Source organism: Sinohyriopsis cumingii, chromosome 14 (assembly GCF_028554795.1).
Source record: "Sinohyriopsis cumingii isolate HCF-2022 chromosome 14, ASM2855479v2, whole genome shotgun sequence".
NCBI lineage: Eukaryota > Metazoa > Mollusca > Bivalvia > Unionida > Unionidae > Sinohyriopsis > Sinohyriopsis cumingii.
Window position 1 is genome coordinate 105,933,031 of NC_142974.1, and position 24,629 is coordinate 105,957,659.

General features: G+C 34.6%; 1 protein-coding gene across 1 annotated transcript; it reads left to right on the forward strand.

Moving 5' to 3' along the window:
• Positions 1-655: 655 nt before the first annotated feature.
• Positions 656-23,701, forward strand: LOC149784559 (bystin-like). The gene is made up of 9 exons (XM_089932638.1): positions 656-1,007; positions 3,821-4,030; positions 9,233-9,365; positions 10,711-10,853; positions 12,115-12,212; positions 14,442-14,520; positions 15,391-15,456; positions 18,717-18,925; positions 23,061-23,701. The coding sequence occupies exons 1-9, from the start codon at positions 861-863 to the stop codon at positions 23,293-23,295; spliced, it is 1,320 nt and encodes a 439-aa protein (XP_089788764.1). The 5' UTR covers positions 656-860; the 3' UTR covers positions 23,296-23,701.
• The last annotated feature ends 928 nt before the right edge of the window (positions 23,702-24,629 follow it).

Here is a 24,629-nt window from a genome sequence, read left to right on the forward strand (position 1 = left end):
ATATTGTTAAAGCTACGTTAAAAATCCAAATCACATCACATCACCAAACAAATGTTTTCCTCTCAAATAATACCTAAGTGCAACATACAACACATCTACAGACTTAAAACAGGAACACAAATGTGCATGATTCCAAAAATCGGAATGAAACTGATTTCTCAGTTCTCTCTTATTATATTATACACTGTCTATATTTCACAATAGACCACACGTATCAGAATTGACTACTAATTTTGCGTCGAATTCACCTAGCCCAACCGGTGGGAAGTTATATAATCGTTCTAGAAATGTCGAATTCCCATCAGCCACTGAAAAATTAGGCCATAAGTACCATCTAAGTCTTATTAATATGATTATAATTAGTAATTGTCAATACATAAGTAAATTCCTATTTATAGATCCTATGCAATAATGAACTCTTAAGATTTTCAGGTCACGTAAGCAAAATTTAACTTGAAATATTCTTTAGTATTTACGACCATAAATAATAATTATAAAACCATGTACAAGGATTTAAAACAAAATATAGATCTAAATATAAATATATTTATAGAAGTGGTTTGCGGTGGTTTGCGGTAAATACAGGGCCCGGTTTTCTTGGGGGTCTTTAGACGAGCTGGGGATTAATCATTGACACATACAATTCTTTCAGTTGAAGAGCTATTTTCTTAGAGGACAATTATAATACGTTTCCTCCTTAATAAAACTTACGAATTAGTAGTATTGAAAAATTACTATTTCCTTGAATAAATAGCCTAATATGTTATTTTCTACCTTTGCTGTTAATGTACTGTTTGTTTTATGCCACTGATCCCCAGTTAGGGACTTCCGCCACGTGAATTTCGACATTAGACGTAAACATGGGTAAAGTAAAGAAGATGAAGGTATCCAAATCAGGCGGCGAACCAGACAGAATGCTACCACTTGCAGACCAGATAGCTGAAGACAAATCTGTTAGAAATACCGGTCGTATTAAAGTTAGGCAAAGAAAGGAAAATGACGACGAAGTATGATCTCCCTCTCTCCCTCTCTCTCTCTCTCTCTCTCTCTCTCTCCTAATATCTGATTTTATACACTTCATTGGAACTTTAACTGGCCGATTTTTTTTTTTTCTTCGGGGGATGGGTGAAGGGTTGCCTTACAGCGTAAGACACATCACCGATATTTCTGTTCTGCGTGGGTGGGTGGGTGATAGCACTAAAACAAAAACAAAATGTGATATGTCTTACATTGTAGGACTAGGATGAAGGGTTGGGGGAGAGAACATATGGTCTTTGGCCATAGTTGGAGCAAAAACCAGTACTAGAACGTAAGATGTATCACATGATTTTTTCGTTTCTAACACCAAAATATCTGTTCGTTTATGCAGTCACACTTGACTATTAAGCAAGGACAGCCAGAAGAGTAATGATAGGAAAGGCAGAAATAAGGACAATAATATCATTATGTTTTCACCCTTCATGCTCATATCTTTCTGGCTACCATAACGGTGGTGAGATAATGGACATCAACTGGCATAGCCCTGAGAATCGCTAGGTCTTGCTTGTAGTGACTAGTTCATCAGAATGTGATTTTTGAAAGTTCCTGCTTGTGAGATACAAAGTCAGGAGCTTTAGCAATTTTTTATGGTAATTTGTTTCAAGTCCCTATTGTATGTGGGAAGAAACTGAACTTGAAACAATTTGTCAATGCTGACTTTAATTGGAACTTTTTCCTATGGTTTGCCCTAGTTTTGTGATACGGCTTACATATTGTATGACTAGGGTGAAAACTTGTTATTTGATTAATTGAGGTGAAATATTTGGTCTTCATCTAGCTTTGTTCGAGCTTCTTTTAATCTTTGCAGCACCATTTTTGATATTTCAACTGTTCTTTTGGGGTGTAGGGTTACCAAAACATAAATGCCCATATAACTATATCTACAAATATGTTGACTAAGTCACGCATGACTATTAAGCAAAGTATGATGCGTGGTCGTGGTTAAAGTAAAAAATTAACGATAAGACAGTCAGAAGGATAATGATTGGAATGGCAAGGGTGAGTAAATGAGTCTTGTGTATGTTTTCATCCTCTCATACTCGGACCAATCTGGTTACCATGGCAACGAGATGATGAACCTCAACTGGCATATCCCTGAGAATCACTAGGTCTTGTAGCTGACTAGTTCATTATAGTGTGATTTTGGAAAGCTCATGCTTGTGAGATACCAAGTCAGGAGCTTCTGCAATTAGTTATGGTAATTTGTTCCAAGTCTCTGTTGTACATGGAAGGAAGCTGAACATGAAACAAAAGTGGGGTGACAAGGATCAGACGGAACTTGAACTATATCCAGATGAGATGAAAACTTTGTCTTTAACATGATTAAGTTTATTTTGCAGTACTATCTGTATTATACATTTCAATAATGTTGTAATGGTCCTAAGTTTTTGAAAAAGAAAAATTGTCATTATGCTCATGGAGATGAAAAATAACATATCTTGACTTTCCTATCAAAATATAAACCATGGTGTGTATGCTAATATAGAATGGATCATTTAACTGCTTCAAAAAGTCAGGTCACTCTGATCAGAACATGAAAGTCTCTCATTGAGCATGTCATTGAATTTGAGATGTGTTTCTTTACACTGTTCATGTTTGTAAGAAATGTGAGACAAAGGGAGGTAACCTTTTATATATCTGATGACCAAGCACATCTGGCCAATAGTCATTTCACGCCTTAAAATAACACTCTCGGATTGTCACGCAAAATCTTGAAATTCCAAAATAGGTACTCACAGCTGGGAGATTTACAAACAAACAAAATATCAGAACATGAGATGTATATCAGTTATAACCGGGGGAATTTACTTTGTGCGACCGTCGAGAATTTACATTGAGTGACCGTCAAACAGTTAAAAGAAATCTTAAATCTGAACAATGATTGTGTCATTATACCTATGCCATAATTTGCAGGACACCTTGCAATTATTTTTCAGGGTTTGAAACTAACACTAGTCAATTAGTCAGATTAGTAGATTTCACTATAGACTAAAATCTGTACATTGTTATTAGTTATTACTCTAATGGAAATTTGGAAAATTTAAATTTTAATTTAATTTTGAATGAAAGGTTGGGGTTGGGCTGCTGCTTTCTGAATCTGCAAAGACTGTGATTGTTTTTCCAGTTTTTTCTAAACTGCATGCTTCAAAACATACTTTGATAGATAAACGTTGTATACTTCAAAACATGATATAACAAAAAAACTAAAACTTTATTAAAGAGTTGCTTAAATTGGCTTAGTCAACACAAGATAAATGGTTTGGTGTGAAACCAGTTTCTAAGAGATGTATTTCATTTGCTTGGCTGTGCTATTATTTCAACATTGGAAAATAGGTTTTTTATTATTATTATTATTCAGAATGCTCATATTTGTTTATCAATAATATAAGTACATGTACATAATTCACTATATTATATAGATTTTCCAACTATGATCTCCACGTCTAAGTCAATATAAAGAAAATTGAGCCAGCAGTGATAGCCTCATTTTGATTTTTAGTGATCAATATCAGGAATGGCAAATCGTCCTAAATGTATTGTAAATACTATTCATGATATTACATCACGCTGTTAAATCCATTACTGTGCAGCTTTTCTAATGTTTAAATCAGGCATATATAATCTGTGGCCCGCATGCTGGAAACAAGAATGTCCCAACTGCTTGTAGGGATACAACATATAATACTGGTAGTTCTTGACACATGGGCTACATATAACAAATTTTTTGACAAATTAAAACTCAACCATTAAGAATTAGAAATTTCATGTTTGTCTCTTCCAGTTTGTCGATGAGAAGTTATCACGGAAGATTTTAGAGCAAGCAAGGGCACAACAGGAAGAGTTAGAGGAAGAGCATGGAGCTGGTGCAGGCTTCAGCAAAGACAAGAGACCCAAGACAGTCCGTCTTGGTCATGGGGCCTCAGCTGATGCAGATAATTCAGAATCGGATGAAGAGGAGTTAGAGGATGATGATGGCTGTTATGAGAATATTGTAAGTCAAATTAAAGTCATGATTTTGAGTTGAAATATAATTTGGTAAATGTTTGATATATTTTCAGTCCTCACATGTTCATAATGAATTTTAGCTCATCTTGTTCTAGACTTTGGGTGGCAGAGTAGTCTTTGGTGCTCATATTTACAGATCATTGACATATCACCTGTGTAGGTTCATCTCACCTGTGTGGGTTTGAAAGTTCAGCTCAGCTAACATGGGTATGCGAGAAAGCTTGCCAGTAGCTTCCTGTAGATCAATGGTTCTTCCTTGGAGTTTCGCAGTTTCTTCCTCCACCAGATTTAATGGCTGCCGTGCATATCATATCATGTGCTAAAAAATGCCATTAAGCCAGTAATGACAGTTTCATAGAACAAAAGGATATTATGGGATTGTCTTTAACTTGTTATCCATCTGTCCATTAGCACAAGTTTGTGGTTGCTACTTGAAGGATTGCAGTAAAACTTAACACATACACACCTTCACCCTAAGGTCTAGTTGAGCCAAATGAAAATGGTGCCATTCGGCCATACTATATGGCATCCATTTTGAAAATTTTGTTATCACTAGTCCTGGTGAATGGATGTTAATATATACATGTGGTTTTCATAGATAGACTTTATTTGATGCCTAGTTGGTCCTAAATGATAATGGCACCAATTTGATGTTCAATATGGTGCCTTGACTGAGAGAATGCTATTATTGTAAATTCTTGTAAATGGAAAGTCATACAGGTTATGACTAACTTATTATCTAAAGGAGAATGTTGATGTGTTGTATAGTATGGCCACCACAGCAGCCATCTTGAAAATCTTGTTATTGCCACTTGTCTGGAAATGATGGTCATGTAAACATTTGTGATTTCACTAAAAGACACCTTATGTCATCTGTTTGATGCTAAATGAAAGTGGACTGACCATAGAAGACATCTTCAAAGTTTTTTTGTTTTTGTAACTCCTCCTGAATGGATAGTCATATTGATATGGAGTTTTCAACAGTCAAATTCTTGTTGTGTCAGGTTAATTCTAAATGAAAATTGTGCTGACCTGATGTCAATATGGCTGCCACAATGGCCATCTTGAAAATTGTACTACCACTACTCCTTCTCATATCAACATTGAGTTTTCATAGAAAGATTTCTTATCATGTTTAATCGGTCCCAAGCGAAAATGATGCCTGTCTGATGTCCAACGTAGCAAACACAACAAGCATCATAGAGTCTTGTTATGGTTAATTTTATGAAAGAAAAGTCAGATTGACATGGTGATTTGAGTGGAAGATTTCTAATGACAAATAGTAGGTCGTAACTGCCACTCCAGTGAGACAGCTACTGCTGCTTTCTTGAGAATCTAAATATCACTACTTGATGGTCATATCAATATGGGGCTTTTACTAAAAGACTTCATTGTGATGTGCAGTTAGTCCTAATTGAAACTGGTGCTGGTCAGATGTCCAATATGGTCACCCCAAAATGGCCATCTGGAAATTGTAAGATGGCTGCTTCACATAGATAGCTGGTTATATAGACATTGTGCTTTTACCAGAAGACTTCTGTGATGTCTAGTTGGTCCCAAATGGAAATGATGTATAACTGATATCTAATATCTAATATTGCCTGTATGGCAGCCATCTTGATGACCTTGTTATTTGTATATCAACTGCATGGTTTTCACCAGAAGACTTTTTACTACATTATAATGGCTATCTTGTTATTGCTACCTCTCATAAATGGAAGCCATTTTGAATTGGGGTGTTCATCAGGATGGTTCTTGTGGTGTCTGCTTGGTCTTAAATGAAACTAATCCAATCTGACCCCTTGCTATGGCCATCAATCCCAGCCGAGTCATACCAAAGACTTGCAAAAATGGTACTAACAGCTGCCTCACATGGGGCTCAGCATTAAGAGGTTAGTGATAGGACTGGTCAGCCTGGTGTCAGGATAATGTGACTGAGTGGGCATCACTATAAACTGCCACACTGCAGACATCATAGCAGTATGACTGAAAAATTGTTAAAGCTACATCAAAAATCCAAATCACACTTACACACGTTGATTCTAGGATAATTTCTACAGATTAGTACAGTTCATGTAGAGTGATATCATGCAAGTTACTGGCTGAATTACCTCCCTTGATTGAGGCTTTGTTTATAGATAATTGTGATGCTGTACAAACCGATTATTTATTACTTTTAATCCTTCCAGGAAGTATTATTAAGGGCTTTGTGAGTTTTTGAAATTCATATTTTGTTCCAAGAATATTACAGGCAATCAAATCCAGATGAATCAAAATAAACTTTGAGAAATGACACCAATGCGGGCAGCATCTGAAAGCCCAAGTGGTGTTTAAATAACATAGGGTTAAATGGAAGGAAACAAATTAAAGTTATTAACATGGAAGGTAGTCACCCTTTGAATTATTGGTAAAATAATTAAAATACACACTTTTATTCATTTTGATTTAGACAAATTTAGAATGGAACATGATGTTGATTATTTACAGAAAGGTAATATTTTTGGAAAAAAGTAGTGACTGTCTCAGTCAAGTTAAACTTTTTTAAGATTTATTATTGAAATTATAATAAAGAAATGTGGAATTTTTTTTGTTAGTAATACAACTAACTTGACTTTTTGCATGTTGTATCATTCTTCCTAACACTTGTCATCTTTGATTTCTTGCATTTTTTTATTAAAACAATTGCATCAGCATTACATCAGAGTTATTTCTGTTTTATAATTTTCTCCAGGCACTTGTTAATTTCATTGCCTGTAAATAGATCCCTTTTCTAACTATGATTACTACTTGACTGAGTTGGTTGTTCCTTTGCTGCATCACTTCTACATGTGATAGATGGAGATAATGTACACTACAAACTTGGTGAAGGTAACATTTTTACCTTCGGTAATTCCAAAATATTGTGATGCAGTTGTTGAAGAATAAAGAACATCATATATTATGTTACACATTAAAAACTATATTTCAAAGAATGCCTACAAATTTTACATTTAATCATTCACCTGAAGAGATGGTAGAATTTTCACATGAATGAGAGTTGATGAAAAGAAGCACTCATTTTTTCTAATCAGATCCATTGAAGTCTAAATTGGCATGTGTTTGATTGGTTATGTGTATCAAGGAATTTGTTTTTGACTTGCTATTTTGTGTTAATGCATAAAGGGTTAAAGCTGGACTTTTTTATGCCCATGATTCAAGCTACCTTGATGCTAATTTTTGCAAAGCTTAAACTGTCATGTTGTTACTTTGACCGAACTAAGTTAGTTCTTTTAAGGAGAAGACTGAAATCGGGACCTGAGAAGTGAACCTTATATGGCAGTTATGTGACCAGAAAAAAATGTTCCTCAAAATGTCTTCCATTGGGTTGGGGAGGGGCGTGTGACTGAGTGATCCAAAATGCTCACTTTTACAGATCACTGCTATCTCACCTGGGTATGTGAGAAAGCTTGCCAGTACCTTCTTGTGGGTCAGTGGTTCTGTCTAGGGTTTTTCCAGGTGCTTCCTCCACCATTAATTGTGGCCATCATATATAGCCTATCTTTTACTGAAAAATGGCATTAAACTCTACAACAAGAGCAACAATCTTCCTTTTGGGATAGTTAAGATCTACGGTAAAGTGTAGTGATGTTAAAACTGGTAGAAGATAGTCCCTACCCCATGCTTCTTCGGGTCGAATGTATTAAATAGGTTTCTTGGGACTATTTTAAAAAAAATCCAATAATAAATTTTTTTAAAAATTTGATGCTGAAACAATGAATTATTAAAGTGCACAATTGACTTTGTGGAATGCAACTCTCCATTGTTTACCACAGTCACATAGAGGGAATTGTAGAGTTCTCGCCAGTAATAGTGGTGGGCAAAATCAATCCCTCAGTTTTCCTTATTGAATCCATAGTGATCTAATAGTGAATTATTCTCATACTGAAGTTGTTTAGATGTCTAAAGAAAGTTGTTTGGGATTGTATCTTTCGTAATGAATTCTGCAGAGGAATATAATTTTTAATTTTTTTTTAGTCTATGATGTAAGCCATGAATTTCTTATTTGTACAAATTGTCAGACTTCTTATATTGTTCTTAAAATTGTATTCTGCCAATGGTGATTTATTTTAAATCAGGTATATACATTTATGAGGTAATGTTTGCATAAACTTTGTAAATTACATGGAGATACAAGATTAATAATCATAAAATGTTGTCTTGACTCTTTGGAGCTTTAACAAACTGTAGTGATACAGCAGCCCTAGAAGAAAGCTATGACAAAATGGTACATAGTCATCACTATGGTTGAATCAGTTCATTACATTTCAACCACTCTGGTGGCCTAGTTTTTGGATCATCTGCCTTGGAGGTAGTGGATTAGAACCCTGGCCGAGTCATACCAAAAACTTATAAAATGGTACTAATAGCTGCCTCTGTCACTAGGTGCCCAGCTTGAAGAGGTATAGTGTTAGGACTGCTTGGCATTGTGTCAGGATAATGTGACTAAGTGGGACATGATGTCCCATTGCTAGAATTCAGTATCAACTGCCACACTGCAGACATCATAGCGTTATGACTGAACATTTGTTAAAGCTACATTAAAAATCCAAATCACACACACACACACACTCATTAGATTTCTTTTTATTAACAATGTTGTTGTTGTGGGGTTTAACGCCATTTTTCAGTACACGATAGGTTAAACGTGGAGCGCACGATAGGCTAAACATGGCAGTCAGTATTAATGGTGGAGGATGAACCTGGGAAAACCGCGGAAAGAACCACTGACCCACGAGAAGCAACTGGCAAGCTTTTTCACATACCCACATTGGCAGAATCCGAGACCCGAACCCACACAGACAGATGAGATGGCAGTGATCTGTAACGGAGAGCACTTTAGACCACTCGGCCACTCGGTTCCCCTATTAACATTGTAGCCATTAAATAAAGTGATATTTTTCAGTATGCCACTTGATTTTATTTGTATTAGGGTTGTTGTGCTTTATAATTCAACATCTGTTATTTACATATTAGGTTAATTTTTGTCTTGTGTTCTTAGTATGCTGATGTTTTCTTGTTATTTAGTAGATTGTTATGAATTTTTCATCAGTAGTACTTCACAGAAATACTTTTAATAATTTCTGTGTCATTGAGCTGTATTTTAATTCCTCTAAGTGACAGGGATGAAAACAACAGAATTTTCTTACAGGAAATATCAGAGGAGGATGAAAAAGCTCTGGAGAGGTTCATGAATCAAAAGCCTAGCGCACGGAGAACACTAGCAGACATAATTCAAGAGAAGATTACGGAGAAACAAACAGAGATCCAAACCCAAATGTCAGGTAAAAATTGTATTGCATACATGATAACCTGTTTGAGGGAGGGCTTTGCATAAGGCAAACAGGCTTTTCATTCACCTCATTAAGCTTAATTAAGGGGTATCATGGCACAGGGTAATAGTCTTCTCATTCACCTGAAATGGAAGGGCTTGGTGCAAAGTAAAAGAGGCTTCTTATTTGTTTATCTTCATTAAATTCATGAACACAGTGACATGAATATATACAAGTGAATTTGACCAGGTTTTGTCCTTAATGTATCACTTCAGAGCTAGAGTATACAGTATATGGAATAATGAAAGTTATTTTTTAATCTTTAAGTGTTCAGGATTAAACCTAACTGGCATATGGATGTCTTGACATTATCTGAGATGAGTCATTTAATATTTTGTTCATAATATCAGGTTCAAGTTAAAATGACACGACAAAGATTTTTGAACTGCTCTTTTTTATGAACATGACAACTCAAACATATAAGAAAATATTTTTGATACCATATTTGGCAATCAAGTTTATCTGAGATGCATCTTCCTGTTTCTACTATTCCTGCATATATTTTAGTAGTACTACATATATTTGAATTATATACTGTACTAGAATATATAGTTGAATAGTTTTACAAATTTGAATAGTTCTACTTATTTGAATAGTTCTAAATATTTGAATTGTTCTACATATATTTGATGCTGAAACAATGAATTATTAAAGTGCACATATATTTGAACAGTTCTGCATTTATTTGTAAAGTACTACATATATTTGAATAGTTCTACATATATTTGAATAGCACAACATATATTTGAATAATTATACATATATTTGAATAGTAATATGTACTTATATTTGAATAGCGCTACATATATTTGAATATAGAGAGGTGATATCCTTTTTGCATGTGATTACCATATGGACATCATAAGAACAAAATTTTGTAAATTTCAACCGTGTGATTTAGGGAGGAGATATAAAAATATACAGTTGGATGGTATTGCACAATATTACTGATTCTTTTTAAACAAGAGTCCCTTGTAAGAACTGATGCAAGAAACAAATGTTGCAAGAGTTAACTTTCCTTGGTCACAACAGCATGAACAGACAGGAAGTTTTTAATCGGTGTCAATATGAAATTTATTTCTGACCAAGGATCAGTTTACCTTGTCTAAACTGCTTAGCTACTCAGCATAAAATTATTTAATTCATAGAAAATAGTAATAAATCTCACAAAACTAAAAATGGAGCCCCAAATATGCTTGGGGGTGGGTAGGGGTGGCAGCCTTTCATTATAGAATGATCGTCTACACCATTCTGTACCAACCTGAGCTGATAATATATTATCTATTCTTATTTTTAGACAATGCTAGTGTACAGATGCAGGCATTGGATGAAAGGGTGGTGAACATGTACAAAAGTATTGGACAGATTTTACAGAAATACAGAAGTGGAAAGCTTCCTAAGGCCTTCAAGATTATTCCAGCTTTGCGCAACTGGGAACAGGTTAGTCATGTCTGTCATAATGTCAGTCATAATGTCTATGAAACATCCATACTCCCTGGCTTGGAACAGGTTAGACATAATGTCTGTGTAACATCCATACTCCCTGGCTGGGAACAGGTTAGTCATGTCTGTCATAATGTCAGTCATAATGTCTATGAAACATCCATACTTCCTGGCTTGGAACAGGTTAGACATAATGTCTGTGTAACATCCATACTCCCTGGCTGGGAACAGGTTAGTCATGATGTCTATGAAACATCCATACTCCCTGGCTGGGAACAGGTTAGACATAATGTCTATGAAACATCCATACTCCTTGGCTGGGAACAGGTTGGTCATAATGTCTGTGAAACATCCATACTCCCTGGGTGGGAACATGTTAGACATAATGTCTGTGAAACATCCATACTCACTGGCTGGGAACAGGTTAGTCATAATGTCTATGAAACATCCATGCTCCGTTGCTGGGAACAGGTTAGTCATAATGTCTGTGAAACATCCATACTCCCTGGCTGGGAACATGTTAGGCATAATTTCTGTGAAACATCGATACTCACTGACTGGGAACAGGTTAGTCATAATGTCTGTGAAACATCCATACTCCCTGGCTGGGAACAGGTTAGACATAATGTCTGTGAAATATCCATACTCCCTGGCTGGGAACAGGTTAGTCATAATGTCTATGAAACATCCATACTCCCTGGCTGGGAACAGGTTAGTGATAACATTTAATCTTTGTTGTTAGTTTTTGTTTGACACACATGCCATCATCATGCCTCATGCCATCATCATGCCATACTTTTTTTTAAAGGCTTTTGTCCTGAACAAGGGGATTGAAACATATTTTAAAGGCTGTGAAAGAGCATAGTAACTTTATTTTGGGTGTACATTGTTGCTTCCTTTTTTTGGTTTAGCATGTAGTACAAAAAAAATGAGGACATTTTGTTCACAAAACAGGAATTAAAAGATGAAGCATTGTGTTCCAAAGGTTGGTTTATGAGTTTTTCAGTTTGAAAATGCTAAGAGATCTGTTGTTGATTTATTTTATAAGCTACTTGCTGCATCATGTAGGAGAGATCTGTACTTAACCAGATTTTTCTTCTCAATTTCCTGGAAAGACTGAAACTACTGGAGAAATTAATTTCTGACTTTTATATTTTGTACAATTGTAACTTTTGATGTAATTAATTTATAGAAAATTCGTGCTTATCTTGGACATTCGAAGGCGGGTATTTTGAAATGAAGTCTTATCACTTTGCAGATCTTATACATCACAGAACCAGACAAGTGGTCAGCAGCAGCCATGTATCAAGCTACTAGAATCTTTGCCTCAAATCTGAATGCTAAAATGGCACAGAGGTAAGACTGTTCTCCAATTATCTGTCATGCGAACATGGCACATAGGTAAGACGGTTCTTCATTCATCTGTCAGGATAAGATGGCACAGAGGTAAGACTGTTCTCCATTCACCTGTCAGACTAAAATGGCACAGAGTTCAGTCTGCTTTCCATTCATCTGTGAGGCTAAAATGACACAAAATTTTAAGGTTGTTCTCCGTTCATGTTTCGGGCTAAAATTACACAGTAAAGGCTGTTCTAAATTTGTCTGTCAGGCTAAAATGGTATAGAGGTAAGTCTGCTCTCCATTCATCTATCAGGCAAAAATGCTACAGAGGTAAGTTTGTTCTTTGTTCATCAGTCAGGCTAAGTTGACACAGAGGTAAAAATGTTCTCCATTTATCTGTCAGGCTAATATGACAGAGGTCAGTCTGTTCTCCATTTTTCTGTCAGGCTAAAATGGCACAGAGGTAAGGCAGATCTCCATTTTTCTGTCAGGCTACAGTGACACAGTTAAGACTGTTCTCCATTCATCTTTCAGTTTATACATCTTTTTTTCCAAACTGACTACTAAAATAAAATTGGAACTTGAAACCTCTTTTATTGATAACTATTCACATTTACATGCTTGTATGAGTAATAAATCTCAAACTCACATCATTGGACTTTATGAGGTCGGTTGAATAGTACAGTATATCACTTACAGGCAAATAATTGTCATCTGGTTGAATTGTACTTTGTTTCACATGTGTTTATTTATATTCACCTAGTTGAATAGTACAGTATATCACTTGCATGCAATTAATTATCATCCGGTTGAATTGTACTTTGTTTCATGTGTTAATTTATATTCACCTAGTTGAATAGTACAGTATATCACTTGCATGCAATTAATTATCATCCGGTTGAATTGTACTTTGTTTCACATGTGTTAATTTATATTCACCTAGTTGAATAGTACAATATATCACTTGCATGCAATTAATTATCATCCGGTTGAATTGTACTTTGTTTCACATGTGTTAATTTATATTCACCTAGTTGAATAGTACAGTATATCACATGCAAGTAATTAATATTACAGTTAGTTAAAAAATATTGCATTAAAATGCAGGTAAATTAATATTCATCTGGATAAGCAAGAAAGATGATATATCACATGCAGGCAGTTGTATACAGCTGATTGAATAATGCATTATATTCAGCTGGTTGAGTAATGCAGTATATTCAGCTGGTTGAGTGATATAGTATATCACATACAGGTAATTATATTCCACTGATTGAGTAATACATTATATCACATACAGGTAATTATATTCCACTGATTGAGTAATACATTATGTCACATACAGGTAATTATATTCCACTGATTGAGTAATACATTATATCACATACAGGCAATTATATTCGACTGACTGAGTAATACATTATATTCGACTGATTGAGTAATACAGTATATTCTACTGATTGAGTAATATTCAACTGATTGAGAAATACACTATATTTGACTGATTGAGTAATACACTATATTCGACTGATTGAGTAATACAGTATATTCGACTGATTGAGTAATACACTATATTCGACTGATTGAGTAATACAGTATATTCAGCTGATTGAGTAATACAGTATATTCAGCTGATTGAGTAATACAGTATATTCAACTGATTGAGAAATACACTGTATTTGACTGATTGAGTAATACACTATATTCAACTGATTGAGTAATACACTATATTCGACTGATTGAGTAATGCAGTATATTCAGCTGATTGAGTAATACAGTATATTCAGCTGATTGAGTAATACAGTATATTCAACTGATTGAGAAATACACTATATTTGCCTGATTGAGTAATACACTATATTCAACTGATTGAGTAATACACTATATTCGACTGATTGAGTAATACAGTATATTCAACTGATTGAGTAATACACTATATTCGACTGATTGAGTAATACAGTATATTCACCTGATTGAGTAATACAGTATATTCAGCTGATTGAGTAATACAGTATATCACATACAGGTAATTATATTCCATTGATTGAGTAATACAGTATATCACATACAGGTAATTATATTCCACTGATTGAGTAATACAGTATATCACATACAGGCAATTATATTCAACTGGTTCATTGGTTCAGTATATAGATACTGAATATTACATTCATTTAGTAAATTTATAGCTTTAACATTTGTGCAAGAGCCATTGTTTATGCTAGGTTAATTATTGAATTCCAGGTTTTTCAATTTGGTTTTGTTTCCGAGGATAAGGGATGATATAACAGAATACAAGAGACTGAATTTCCACTTGTATATGGTAAGTAAACTCTGTTATGTTTAATCCCAGTGCTTTCAGTGGGTAGGTAGGTGGGCTGTTTTTAAATCCATTTTTAAATCTTTATTCCCACAAACTTATGGCTGGAAATTCTTCAAACTTGATACTTATATTGTTTGAGAGGGATAGAATTCTTGGAATGCCTAGGACGGGTCAGAGGTTTTGAGTCTCAGCTTGGACAAAGTGAGTATTTGAGAAGGCTTTGCCAGTGGCTTTAAATGGGTGAGCAGTTCTCTTTTGTTTTTGTTTTCATGGTTCTTTCTCCACCAGATATACTGACTGCAATGTATAGCCTATTAGATGCTCAATAACGGTGTTAACCCCACGTGGCTATGTGGTCTGAAGCACTTGCCTTTACTGATCAATTCCATCCAACTCTGTTTTTTGGGTGTTCAAGTCTCAACTGCAGAATTTTGGAGTATGTGCGACAGCTTGCCAATAGCTTCCCATTATATGGAGCTTCTGGGTTTTCCAGGGTTCTTCCTCCACCGGGTATACTTGCCGCCATGTATAGCTTATCATTTGCTGAAAAATTGCATTATTCCCATAACAGCAACAAGAAAACAAACATAGCCAAGCTTTAAAAAAACCACACATTTAACTTTGTATGAAGAGGAAGTTGTTATATTTGCAGTTGTCATTATTTTTATATTTATAATCATCATCATCATCATCATCATTATAATCATCATCGTAATCATCATCATCAATATTACTAGTAATAATCAGATCAACAGTTATGTAGATAGTTTGTAATGCATATAAATTCACAACATGCCTTTAAAAATGTTCTTCTTGACTGAGTATATACATTGAATTTAAGTTATAATAAATTTACATTATATTTTTCAGGCTGTTAGAAAATCGTTGTTCAAACCAGCAGCATTCTTCAAAGGAATTTTGTTGCCGCTTTGTCAGGTATATTACTGATGACTGTGTTTTTGTTATTGTTATCGACAGGGTTACAAAATATTTTGGCACTGAAAAACATTACAACTTGATGAAAATGCTGGATGAGGAGATGTAGTGTGTTACGTAATGATGGTCTTCCTATTGTCTGCCACATTTTGTAAATAGCAGATGACATAGTACCCATGTTTCCATTCATTCATCCATCTTTGTGTCCCTCACACTTTCATTTTCACTCTATAATTTTCAGATCAAATGATGTTAAGGGGTAAAGCTGTACAGATTATATTGCATATCCCATCATTAGCATCATGACTCCGCATTTTAAGTTTTTTTTTCTTCACATGGTACATTCTTCTCGCTTTTAGGCCATTCGATGATATTTGGCACACTTCTGCATAATTATTTGCATCCCTTCTTTGATTTAATATCAATGATTTACAAAATGTCAATTTTTTTTACCAAATGAGATTCATGTGTTAAACTTGGTATCCTCGTAACATCATATTTACATATGGTGTTATATATTGGGTTCTCATCATTAAGGTCACGACTCAATATTTTATGTTTTTGTTCACATGTATGTTCTGCCTTCTTTCAACCATTTGAGATTAATGAATGAAAATTGGTATACCTCTACATCATCAAAGTGCCTTTCCTAAGTCCACACCAATATAGCTTGTCTAAGCTGTGGAAAAACTAAGTACTTTTCCCAACCAGGGTGAATATTGAACCTGCAACCCTTCCATTACAAGTCTGATGCACTGCCAACTGAGCCACTATGGCTTCCACATTGAGGGCCTTATGTTCAAGGTGAAGGTCAAAGGTCAACATGTAAGTGTTTTTTTCCATTCCACTCTATACACTTAGAGCAGCTTGAGGTTAATGGATGAAATTTGTTATTATTGTACATGATCACTACAAGGTTTTCTGTTTTTGACATCAAGGTCATGCTTTCTCTCTCTTCCTGTTAACCTTAGAGCTATTTCAGATTTGGAGATGATATATAGCATACTTATACAGTACTCTGTGTGTGTGTGTGCAAGAGAGAGACGTCAGGATCAAATATCAGTAGTTTTAAGTTGTCTGTTTCCATTCCAAAGATTGAAGGAGGATATTTTTTCAGCTGGTATTTAAATATTAGAAGGTGTGTTTTATTCCATGTTGAGGCTCATACATTGAAGGTCAAGGTCACTTATCAGAATTTTAAGTTTCTCATCACACTTTCCTTTCTGTTCTATAACTTTAGAACTCCTTTGGCTTTAGGAATGGACTGTGGTATACTTATTCATTAACATTAGAACATGTCTTGTGTACCACATTCCTGGCACTGTCTCTAAAGTCAAGGTCATGGGTCAGTATTTTGACTTTTCAATCACACTTCTTTTCTATCTATAACTTACGAGTTGTTTGTGATTAAGAACTGAAACTTTGCACATTTGTACACAATTATTAGCAGGTGTGTCACATGCTACATTGGGTGTCCAGTATCCAAGGTCAAGGTCACATGTCAGTATTTCTGTGTTTTCATTCATACATTAAGATATTTAAAAAAAATAAGTTTAGAGCATTTTGAGAATATGGGATGAAACTTGGTATAATGTGTCTCTCAATTCCATTATTGAGGTCAGTATTAGGTTTCTGTCACATTTTACAGTGCACTCCATAAGTTATGAGCTACTTATGATAAATGTATCAAAGTTGGTATGCTTACATATTGTCACCGTAGGATGTGTTGCATTCAGTATTTGGGTCCAATTTTGAAGATCAAAGTAATATTTATTAGTGTATCCCCAGAGGATGCAAGATTTGGAGTCCAAAATCCCCTCAGAGTCAGAACTTTGGGTCAGACTAAGTAAAAACAAACTTTGGTATCAAAACTGCTGGTCATATTAAAAATTAGGGGGTCACTGAAGCACAAATGAGAGTAAAGGGAAACACTGGTATATCATGTTTGCTTTTCTATATTTTAACAGTTGCTTGAGGTTCAGTGATATACTATGATACACTTACAGTATATGTTTTCTTATTTGGCAGCATCTCTTGTATTACAGTCCAGGTTTTGTACTAAAAGTTGCTGATCAATTTCTTGCCCATTTATTTGCCTTAATTTGAATGCCTTTTGAGATTGAGACATCAAAGATGGTTACCTTCCATGTCTTACTAGTAACAATACACCACTGTCAAAATAGTCACCATTGCATCATCAAATTCACCACATTAGGAGCAAGACAAAATGTTGCTGAATTTGTTGGGGTTTAGACATTCTTATATTTTTAGCTAGTCAAGTATTTATAAAATGTTACCAGTCAAAGAGTTATAAAATCTAACAAGTCAGATATTTATTAAATGTAACAAGTCATACTTATAAAATGCAACCAGTCCAATACTTATTAAATATGACCAGTCAGATGCTTATGAAATGTGACCAGTCCAATACGTATAAAATCCAACCAATCAAATACTTCACGGAGGAAATCAGGTATAAATTACTGGTAACAAGGAAATTAATCTTTAATAAAATAGTTTTATTCTAAAATGCTGGACTACTGAACTATGGCTGAAAATTGTTTTCTTGCCCAGCATCTACATTGAGAGTTTTAAATTTAACGTATCCTTCTTTTTATATATCTTTTATAAACGTTGTAGCAAATAAGCACAATTTCTAACTTGATGGACAAGATGGCCAGTTTGACACTAAGCAAAGCTGTTTCATACCGGATTTTTGTACTTATTCATTGTTTGTTAGTTAAGTCAATTTTGTACATAGTAGTAATTTGTGAAGATAGTTCAGATGGTGAGAGCACATAAAGTTTGCTTTGTAATTGTTTGAAAATATGCAAGTTAGAGTCTGATTTCTTTAGTGGGCTGCGTATTTACTCAAAATATTTTTCAAATTTTATCAGCTGAGGTACTTTTGTGGACTAAAGACAAAATATAGCTTGTGGCTAATAACTCAATAATATATATGCCAGGTTGAAACTTTTTTGCAGCATTTGAAATCTCTAATTATGATTAATTAAAAAACATCTAATCTACTATTGCAGGTTTTTAAAATCACTAACAATTCAGTGGCTGTTTAAATGTTGAAGTGGTTAAGTGGATTACAGCAGTGATGCAAAGTATGATGTTAAATTTTGATAAATGTTAACAGAAGAGTAAGTAGGGGAGACAGTTCAGAGTAATGCAGAAATTGTGTGTTGCTCAGAAAGTTTCTTGTGATATTATCTTGAAAATGACTAGTTTTTAATCACCATGTTATGTTTCAGGCTGGTAATTGCACATTGCGTGAAGCTATAATATTGTCCAGCATCCTTGTGAAGAACTCCATTCCCATGCTTCATTCTGCAGCGGCCATCTTAAAAATTGCAGAGATGGACTACACTGGAGCGAACAGCATTTTTCTTCGGTCCCTTCTAGACAAGAAGTATGCCTTACCATACAGGGTTATTGATGCAGTAGTGTTTCACTTTTTAAGGTATGGATATCAAAAATAATCTGAACACGAATGCCTGATAGATATGGAGGTTTTGAAACCAAATGAACAACATATTCTTTGAGCTGCCTATGTTAATTTTGTTACCAAACATTTCTTATGGCTTTCAAGACTTTAATATCTTTTCAATTTAAAATTTAGTCACTGTTTAAAACATGAAGTTACAATTTTTACACAACTCCAGTACTTTATGTCTGAAGTTCTCCTGTAGTTTAATAATTCCATAAAAGTCATCTTGCTTGGTGTTGAATGAAAATTTAAACTTAACCTGGAGAGGATATGAGCTTGCCCTCCAAGAAAATATTAATTGTAAAGTTTAAAATACATATTAAAATAAAGTATATAATGTTTTAAGATTTTTTTTTTACAAACACATAGCTTTCATCACCCTGTTATTTTTGTTTGTGCCATCAAACAATGTCAGTAATCAAAGATATCAGAACAGATATATTTGCATAGTACATGTAGATAGCTATGTAAATGAAGAAAGACATGAAGGTTTAGAATGCAGATAGTCATTAGAGCAATGATTGAGTGATTGATTGTGGATTTTACAGCACACCAGCTTTTGAGGCTATATAGCGTCAGCAGAAGGTATTATGATGAAAAAGCATGATAAAAAACGGTTTATTATCAAAGAGCGATAAAAGTACAAAAGCACAAACCATGATAAGGTGAAAATATATGAGGGTTCCAATCAGTGGGGAATGTAAATGATCTTTGTAGAGGTTAATAAGGTAATACAAAATAAAATAGGGTGATCAACAATACGAATAATCGTCAAAATGTAATCAAAACAAATAGTATTTCACACAAGCTAAAAATTTTAATAAATGTTAACTTTCTTCAGTAAATTTAAAGTACAAGTCACATTTACAATAACAGAAAGAGATATACATATTAGAAGAACATTAAGCCATATGATCTGAACACGACCTCTCGTAATTATTTGAACTAACCCATTGGCAAGTATCTTACAAACGTGTTTCCCTAAGTTGACTTTGAGTTGTTCCTTGGAGTTGGGTAAGTGTACTTGTAAAGGCTTAGACTCAATGAGGACTTTTCCAATAAAATATTTTTGGAACCCAAGGAAGGCATTGGAGTAGTTTGCCATAGATGCAGTTTAGGAAATCTTTATTGTTTTCATAATGAACTTCATAAGTAATCAGAGTATCCTGACATGTATTTTTAAATTTAAAAAGTGCCTTCGGGTGGCAGAGTGGTCTAAAGCGCTCACGGTTCCGGATCACTGCCATGTCACCTCTGCGTGGGTTCGAGTCCAAGGCTCGGCTAGCGTGGGTACGTGGGAAAGCCTGCCAGTAGCTTCTCGTGGGTCGGTGGTTCTTCCCTGGGTTTTCCAGGGTTCTTCCTCCACCAGTTATACTGGCCGCCATGTATAGTCTATCTAGTGCTGAAAAATGGCGTTAAACCCTACAACAACAACAACAACAACAAAAAGTGCCTTCAGCTGAAACATGCATGTTTAAATGGAATTGCCCTGAATTTGTGTTGTAATATATTGCTATGTAATGAGCTTAACGTTATGAATTGATGATATTGATCATTGTGAACATTTTATGATACAGATTCTCCTTGAGTCATTAGACTAGTTGAAATATTGCTTGCTTTTGATGATAATGTCCTATAGAGGCCATCCATTTGATGAGGAGAGTTTTATAAGGATCAGAAATGTTCGATTGCTTAGATTTTGAAATTTTAGTTCTTTTTTTTCTTCTAGGAATACAACTTTTTTCAGGAAATTCATCAGCTAGTAAAATTTACAGTGAATAAATTGTTCAGCACAGTTTTACTGATACAGAGTTAGCTAATCCCTTAGTTTTACATCTTCAATAAATGAAGATTTATTTAGATTAAAATAGTCCTCATTTGTATGTTTTTGTTTCATAATTTTGTATTTCACAGTTGAGCAATTTTGCTGAGCACATTAATGTTAGACAAATAAAGCCCATCACTTCCCAAAACAGAAGAAAAAGAGATTTAACTTTCATCTATATGCCATGTGGACAGAAGGAGAAATAAATACCTGTTACATTACCTTATCAACAGGATGTTTATCAGTTTCAAGCTTGGTCAACGTGCTGTCAGCACATTAGCACAAGGCCTCCTAAAATCCTTTGTAATATCAGTATATTAGCACAAGGCCTCTGAAAATCCTTGGTATATTAGCACAAACCTCACAAAATCCTCATTGCTTTCAGTGTATTAGTAAAAGGCCGCCTAAAATCCTTAGTGATGTCATTATATTAGCACAAGGCCTCCTAAAATTCTTGGTGATGTCATTATATTAGCACAAGGTCTCCAGAAATCCTTGGTGATGTCATTATATTAGCACAAGGCCTCCTAAAATTCTTGGTGATATTATATTAGCACAAGGCCTCCTAAAAATCCTTGGTGATGTCATTATATTAGCACAAGGCCTCCTAAAATTCTTGGTATTGTCATTATATTAGCACAAGGTCTCCAGAAATCCTTGGTGATGTCATTATATTAGCACAAGGCCTCCTAAAATTCTTGGTGATATTATATTAGCACAAGGCCTCCTAAAAATCCTTGGTGATGTCATTATATTAGCACAAGGCCTCTTAAAATTCTTGGTGATATTATATTAGCACAAGGCCTCCTAAAAATCCTTGGTGATGTCATTATATTAGCACAAGGCCTCCTAAAATTCTTGGTGATATTATATTAGCACAAGGCCTCCTAAAAATCCTTGGTGATGTCATTATATTAGCACAAGGCCTCCTAAAATTCTTGGTGATATTATATTAGCACAAGGCCTCCTAAAATTCTTGGTGATATTATATTAGCACAAGGCCTCCTAAAATTCTTGGTGATATTATATTAGCACAAGGCCTCCTAAAAATCCTTGGTGATGTCATTATATTAGCACAAGGCCTCCTAAAATTCTTGGTATTGTCATTATATTAGCACAAGTTCTCCCAATATCCTTGGTGATGTCAGTATATTAGCACAAGGCCTCCCAAAATCCTTGGTATATTAGCAACTGGAGAATGGTCATAAGCTTGATCTCTTTTGATACGTCAGAAAGAGGGAGCAATGCAAGACCCAGTCTGTATTCTAAAGCATTACTTGCAGCACAAGAATTAAAGTCATGGGGCATGACATCTCTTTCTTCTGGTGAGGGCCAGAAAAAGGATATAAATCTGTCAAGCCCATGCATAATGGGTGTAGTGCATACATGCCAACCATTGCACTTTTGACATAATCTTTATGCTATTTTTCACAAAATTGCATCTTATTATTTATCAGATAAGGCACTTTTTTGGTACGACCCCTTCCAAAAAAAATCAATAAGATGCTTTCTCATTTTTATTAACATCCCATTAATCCCGCATATCGCATTCCAGAAAAGACAACTTCTTTGTAAGTATGATATAAGAATATGCTTGTCATGGGCTTCCATGCACAACAGTATCAATATATCCTATTTATAGCAGCTGACCTATGTCCAAGAAACATGCTGGTTTCTACTTCCAAACCTTTGACGGCAGATTCATTGTTACGATTCTTGTTTGTTAAAGAACCTTTCTAAATTGCGCTACAGGTCATGTCTAATTGCTTTTGTACAAGACCTACATATACTTTCCTCACACTAACATTATATTCTATTTATAGCAGCTGTATGGCTTAGTTAGGAGATAACAGACTGGTTTTCTAAATATTAATCTTTGCTCACAGATTCTTTGTTCTAATTCATATTTTGTGCAGAACCAGTCTGTAGGTTTGGCGCTAAAAGTATCCCATTACATGATGTAGAACAGTTGTCGTTCACTCAGTATAACAGTCCCTTTTATTATGTACCCCAGTAAAAGGCAACCTCACCTTTAACACTGAACTTTTCTTTTTTGAACAATATTATAATGAGATATCACAGTACTAATACAAAAGAAAACACCTTGAACCATTGTAGTAATCCACCAATAGAACAATTTGTGAAAAGACACTCAGTTGAATAATTTGTACAGACCATACTGAAAAGTAGTAAAATTTGTATTAAAAATTTGTAGCACAGCATCATAGAAAGTTATAATACTTCTTTTTTCTGTTGTCATAACTGGAAATTTCTGGATTGCAGGTTTATGACAGACAAGAGGGAATTGCCAGTGTTATGGCATCAGTGCTTTTTGACTTTCATGCAGCGCTACAAAGAGGACATTTCCAGTGAACAGAAAGAGTCTTTGTTAGAACTGCTACGAGTGCACGTTCATCATTCTATCACACCAGAGATACGCAGAGAAATTGTGAACTCAAAATGCAGAGATGCAGAGACAGGAACATTGCGTGAAATGCCAATGGGATTTGATGATTGAAATTTGTTTAGGGGTTAGTTATATTTAATTGATATTATTTGGTGGGCTTTGGGTTTGAACCCATTTTTAAAACAAAGGATCAGAACATTTACATGAATAATACACAATTTATGAGTCTTGTGTATTTCTGAAAGTATATGGACAACATGTTAAAATTGTGAAAGGAGTGTTTTTAACAGGATAGGATGCAATTTTAGGTTTAAATGGCAAGAAACGTTCCATGCAACATGCTATTTCTGTATTATCCAAAATTGTCTCCCCTACCTGACTCTGCTATTAACAGCACACATATAATACTTTGTTCATTGGAGCAGAGACAAATAGCAGAATTTTCACTATGAAAATTCACTGAATGTATTTGAATACATTTTGAATATTCAGCTTGTTTAATAAAGGTTTAAATTTGTGTGGATTGGTCATTTTTTATATTTAATTACCACACTAACCCAACAAAATACGTCATAAACACCTGTCATCAAAATCTAAGAACCTGTAAGGGATCTTAGTTCAGATTAAAAATGAAATTTGTATTGGAGGTATTTTCCCAGATTTTTCAATTTAATCTGACCTGCATCCAGACTGTTAAATCTCTCACTACCATTAAACTATTCTTCAATCACTTCTTCAATTCTTATTTGAGTCACACAGATACCATACATAAACATTGTCACTTAGACACTTTATTATATTTTCTTGTTCTTTTTTAATGAGAAGAATTACTTTTCAAAATTGCCCAGAACACTTTTTGGGCCCATTTTTGGGGATTTCCCCAAACCACAAATTATCACAATATGGATTATAATCAAATCACAAAAACATTGTCCTTTTTGGCTTTGATTAAAAATTAAATTTACTTAGAAACTAACTCATACCTTGACCTTGTTATTGTCAGTCTTCTTACAAGAAAGGGGCATAGAACCAAGCAATCTAGGGGTAACAAACATATTTTGATTGAGTTGGACATAGAATCAACCCTGACCAATAAAAACTGTATAATTCTTTTTACATGTACAACAATACCTTGTGGTGGGGGCAAAGGAATACACAATAATAAGGATACATTTCAAAACACAGGTGTCATCTCTCCTTTCAATCCAGCTTGTGCTGGGGGGAGGGAATGATATGCCAACATAACAGTATTTCCCTCTTTATCGTCAAACTCTATATAAGTCTTTTATTAATGCCAACAATGGACTATAGGTATAGAAGGGCAGTAACTCTTGAGTACTTGTTCAATTAATTACAGAGACTACAAAGACTTGTCTGGAAAGTGATTTCTTCAAAATGAAATTTGCACATATGTTACCAATTTAATTCAGTTCAATTCGGATATG

What these genes read in the sequence shown, in the direction of transcription:
- LOC149784559 (XM_089932638.1), top strand. Translation starts at nt 861, where the DNA reads ATGGGTAAAGTAAAGAAGATGAAGGTATCCAAATCAGGCGGCGAACCA. An exon ending in GATCCAAACCCAAATGTCAG is followed by an intron (nt 9,366 to 10,710) that starts GTAAAAATTGTA and finishes TCTTATTTTTAG; the next exon opens with ACAATGCTAGTGTACAGATG. An exon ending in GTAGTGTTTCACTTTTTAAG is followed by an intron (nt 18,926 to 23,060) that starts GTATGGATATCA and finishes TCTGGATTGCAG; the next exon opens with GTTTATGACAGACAAGAGGG.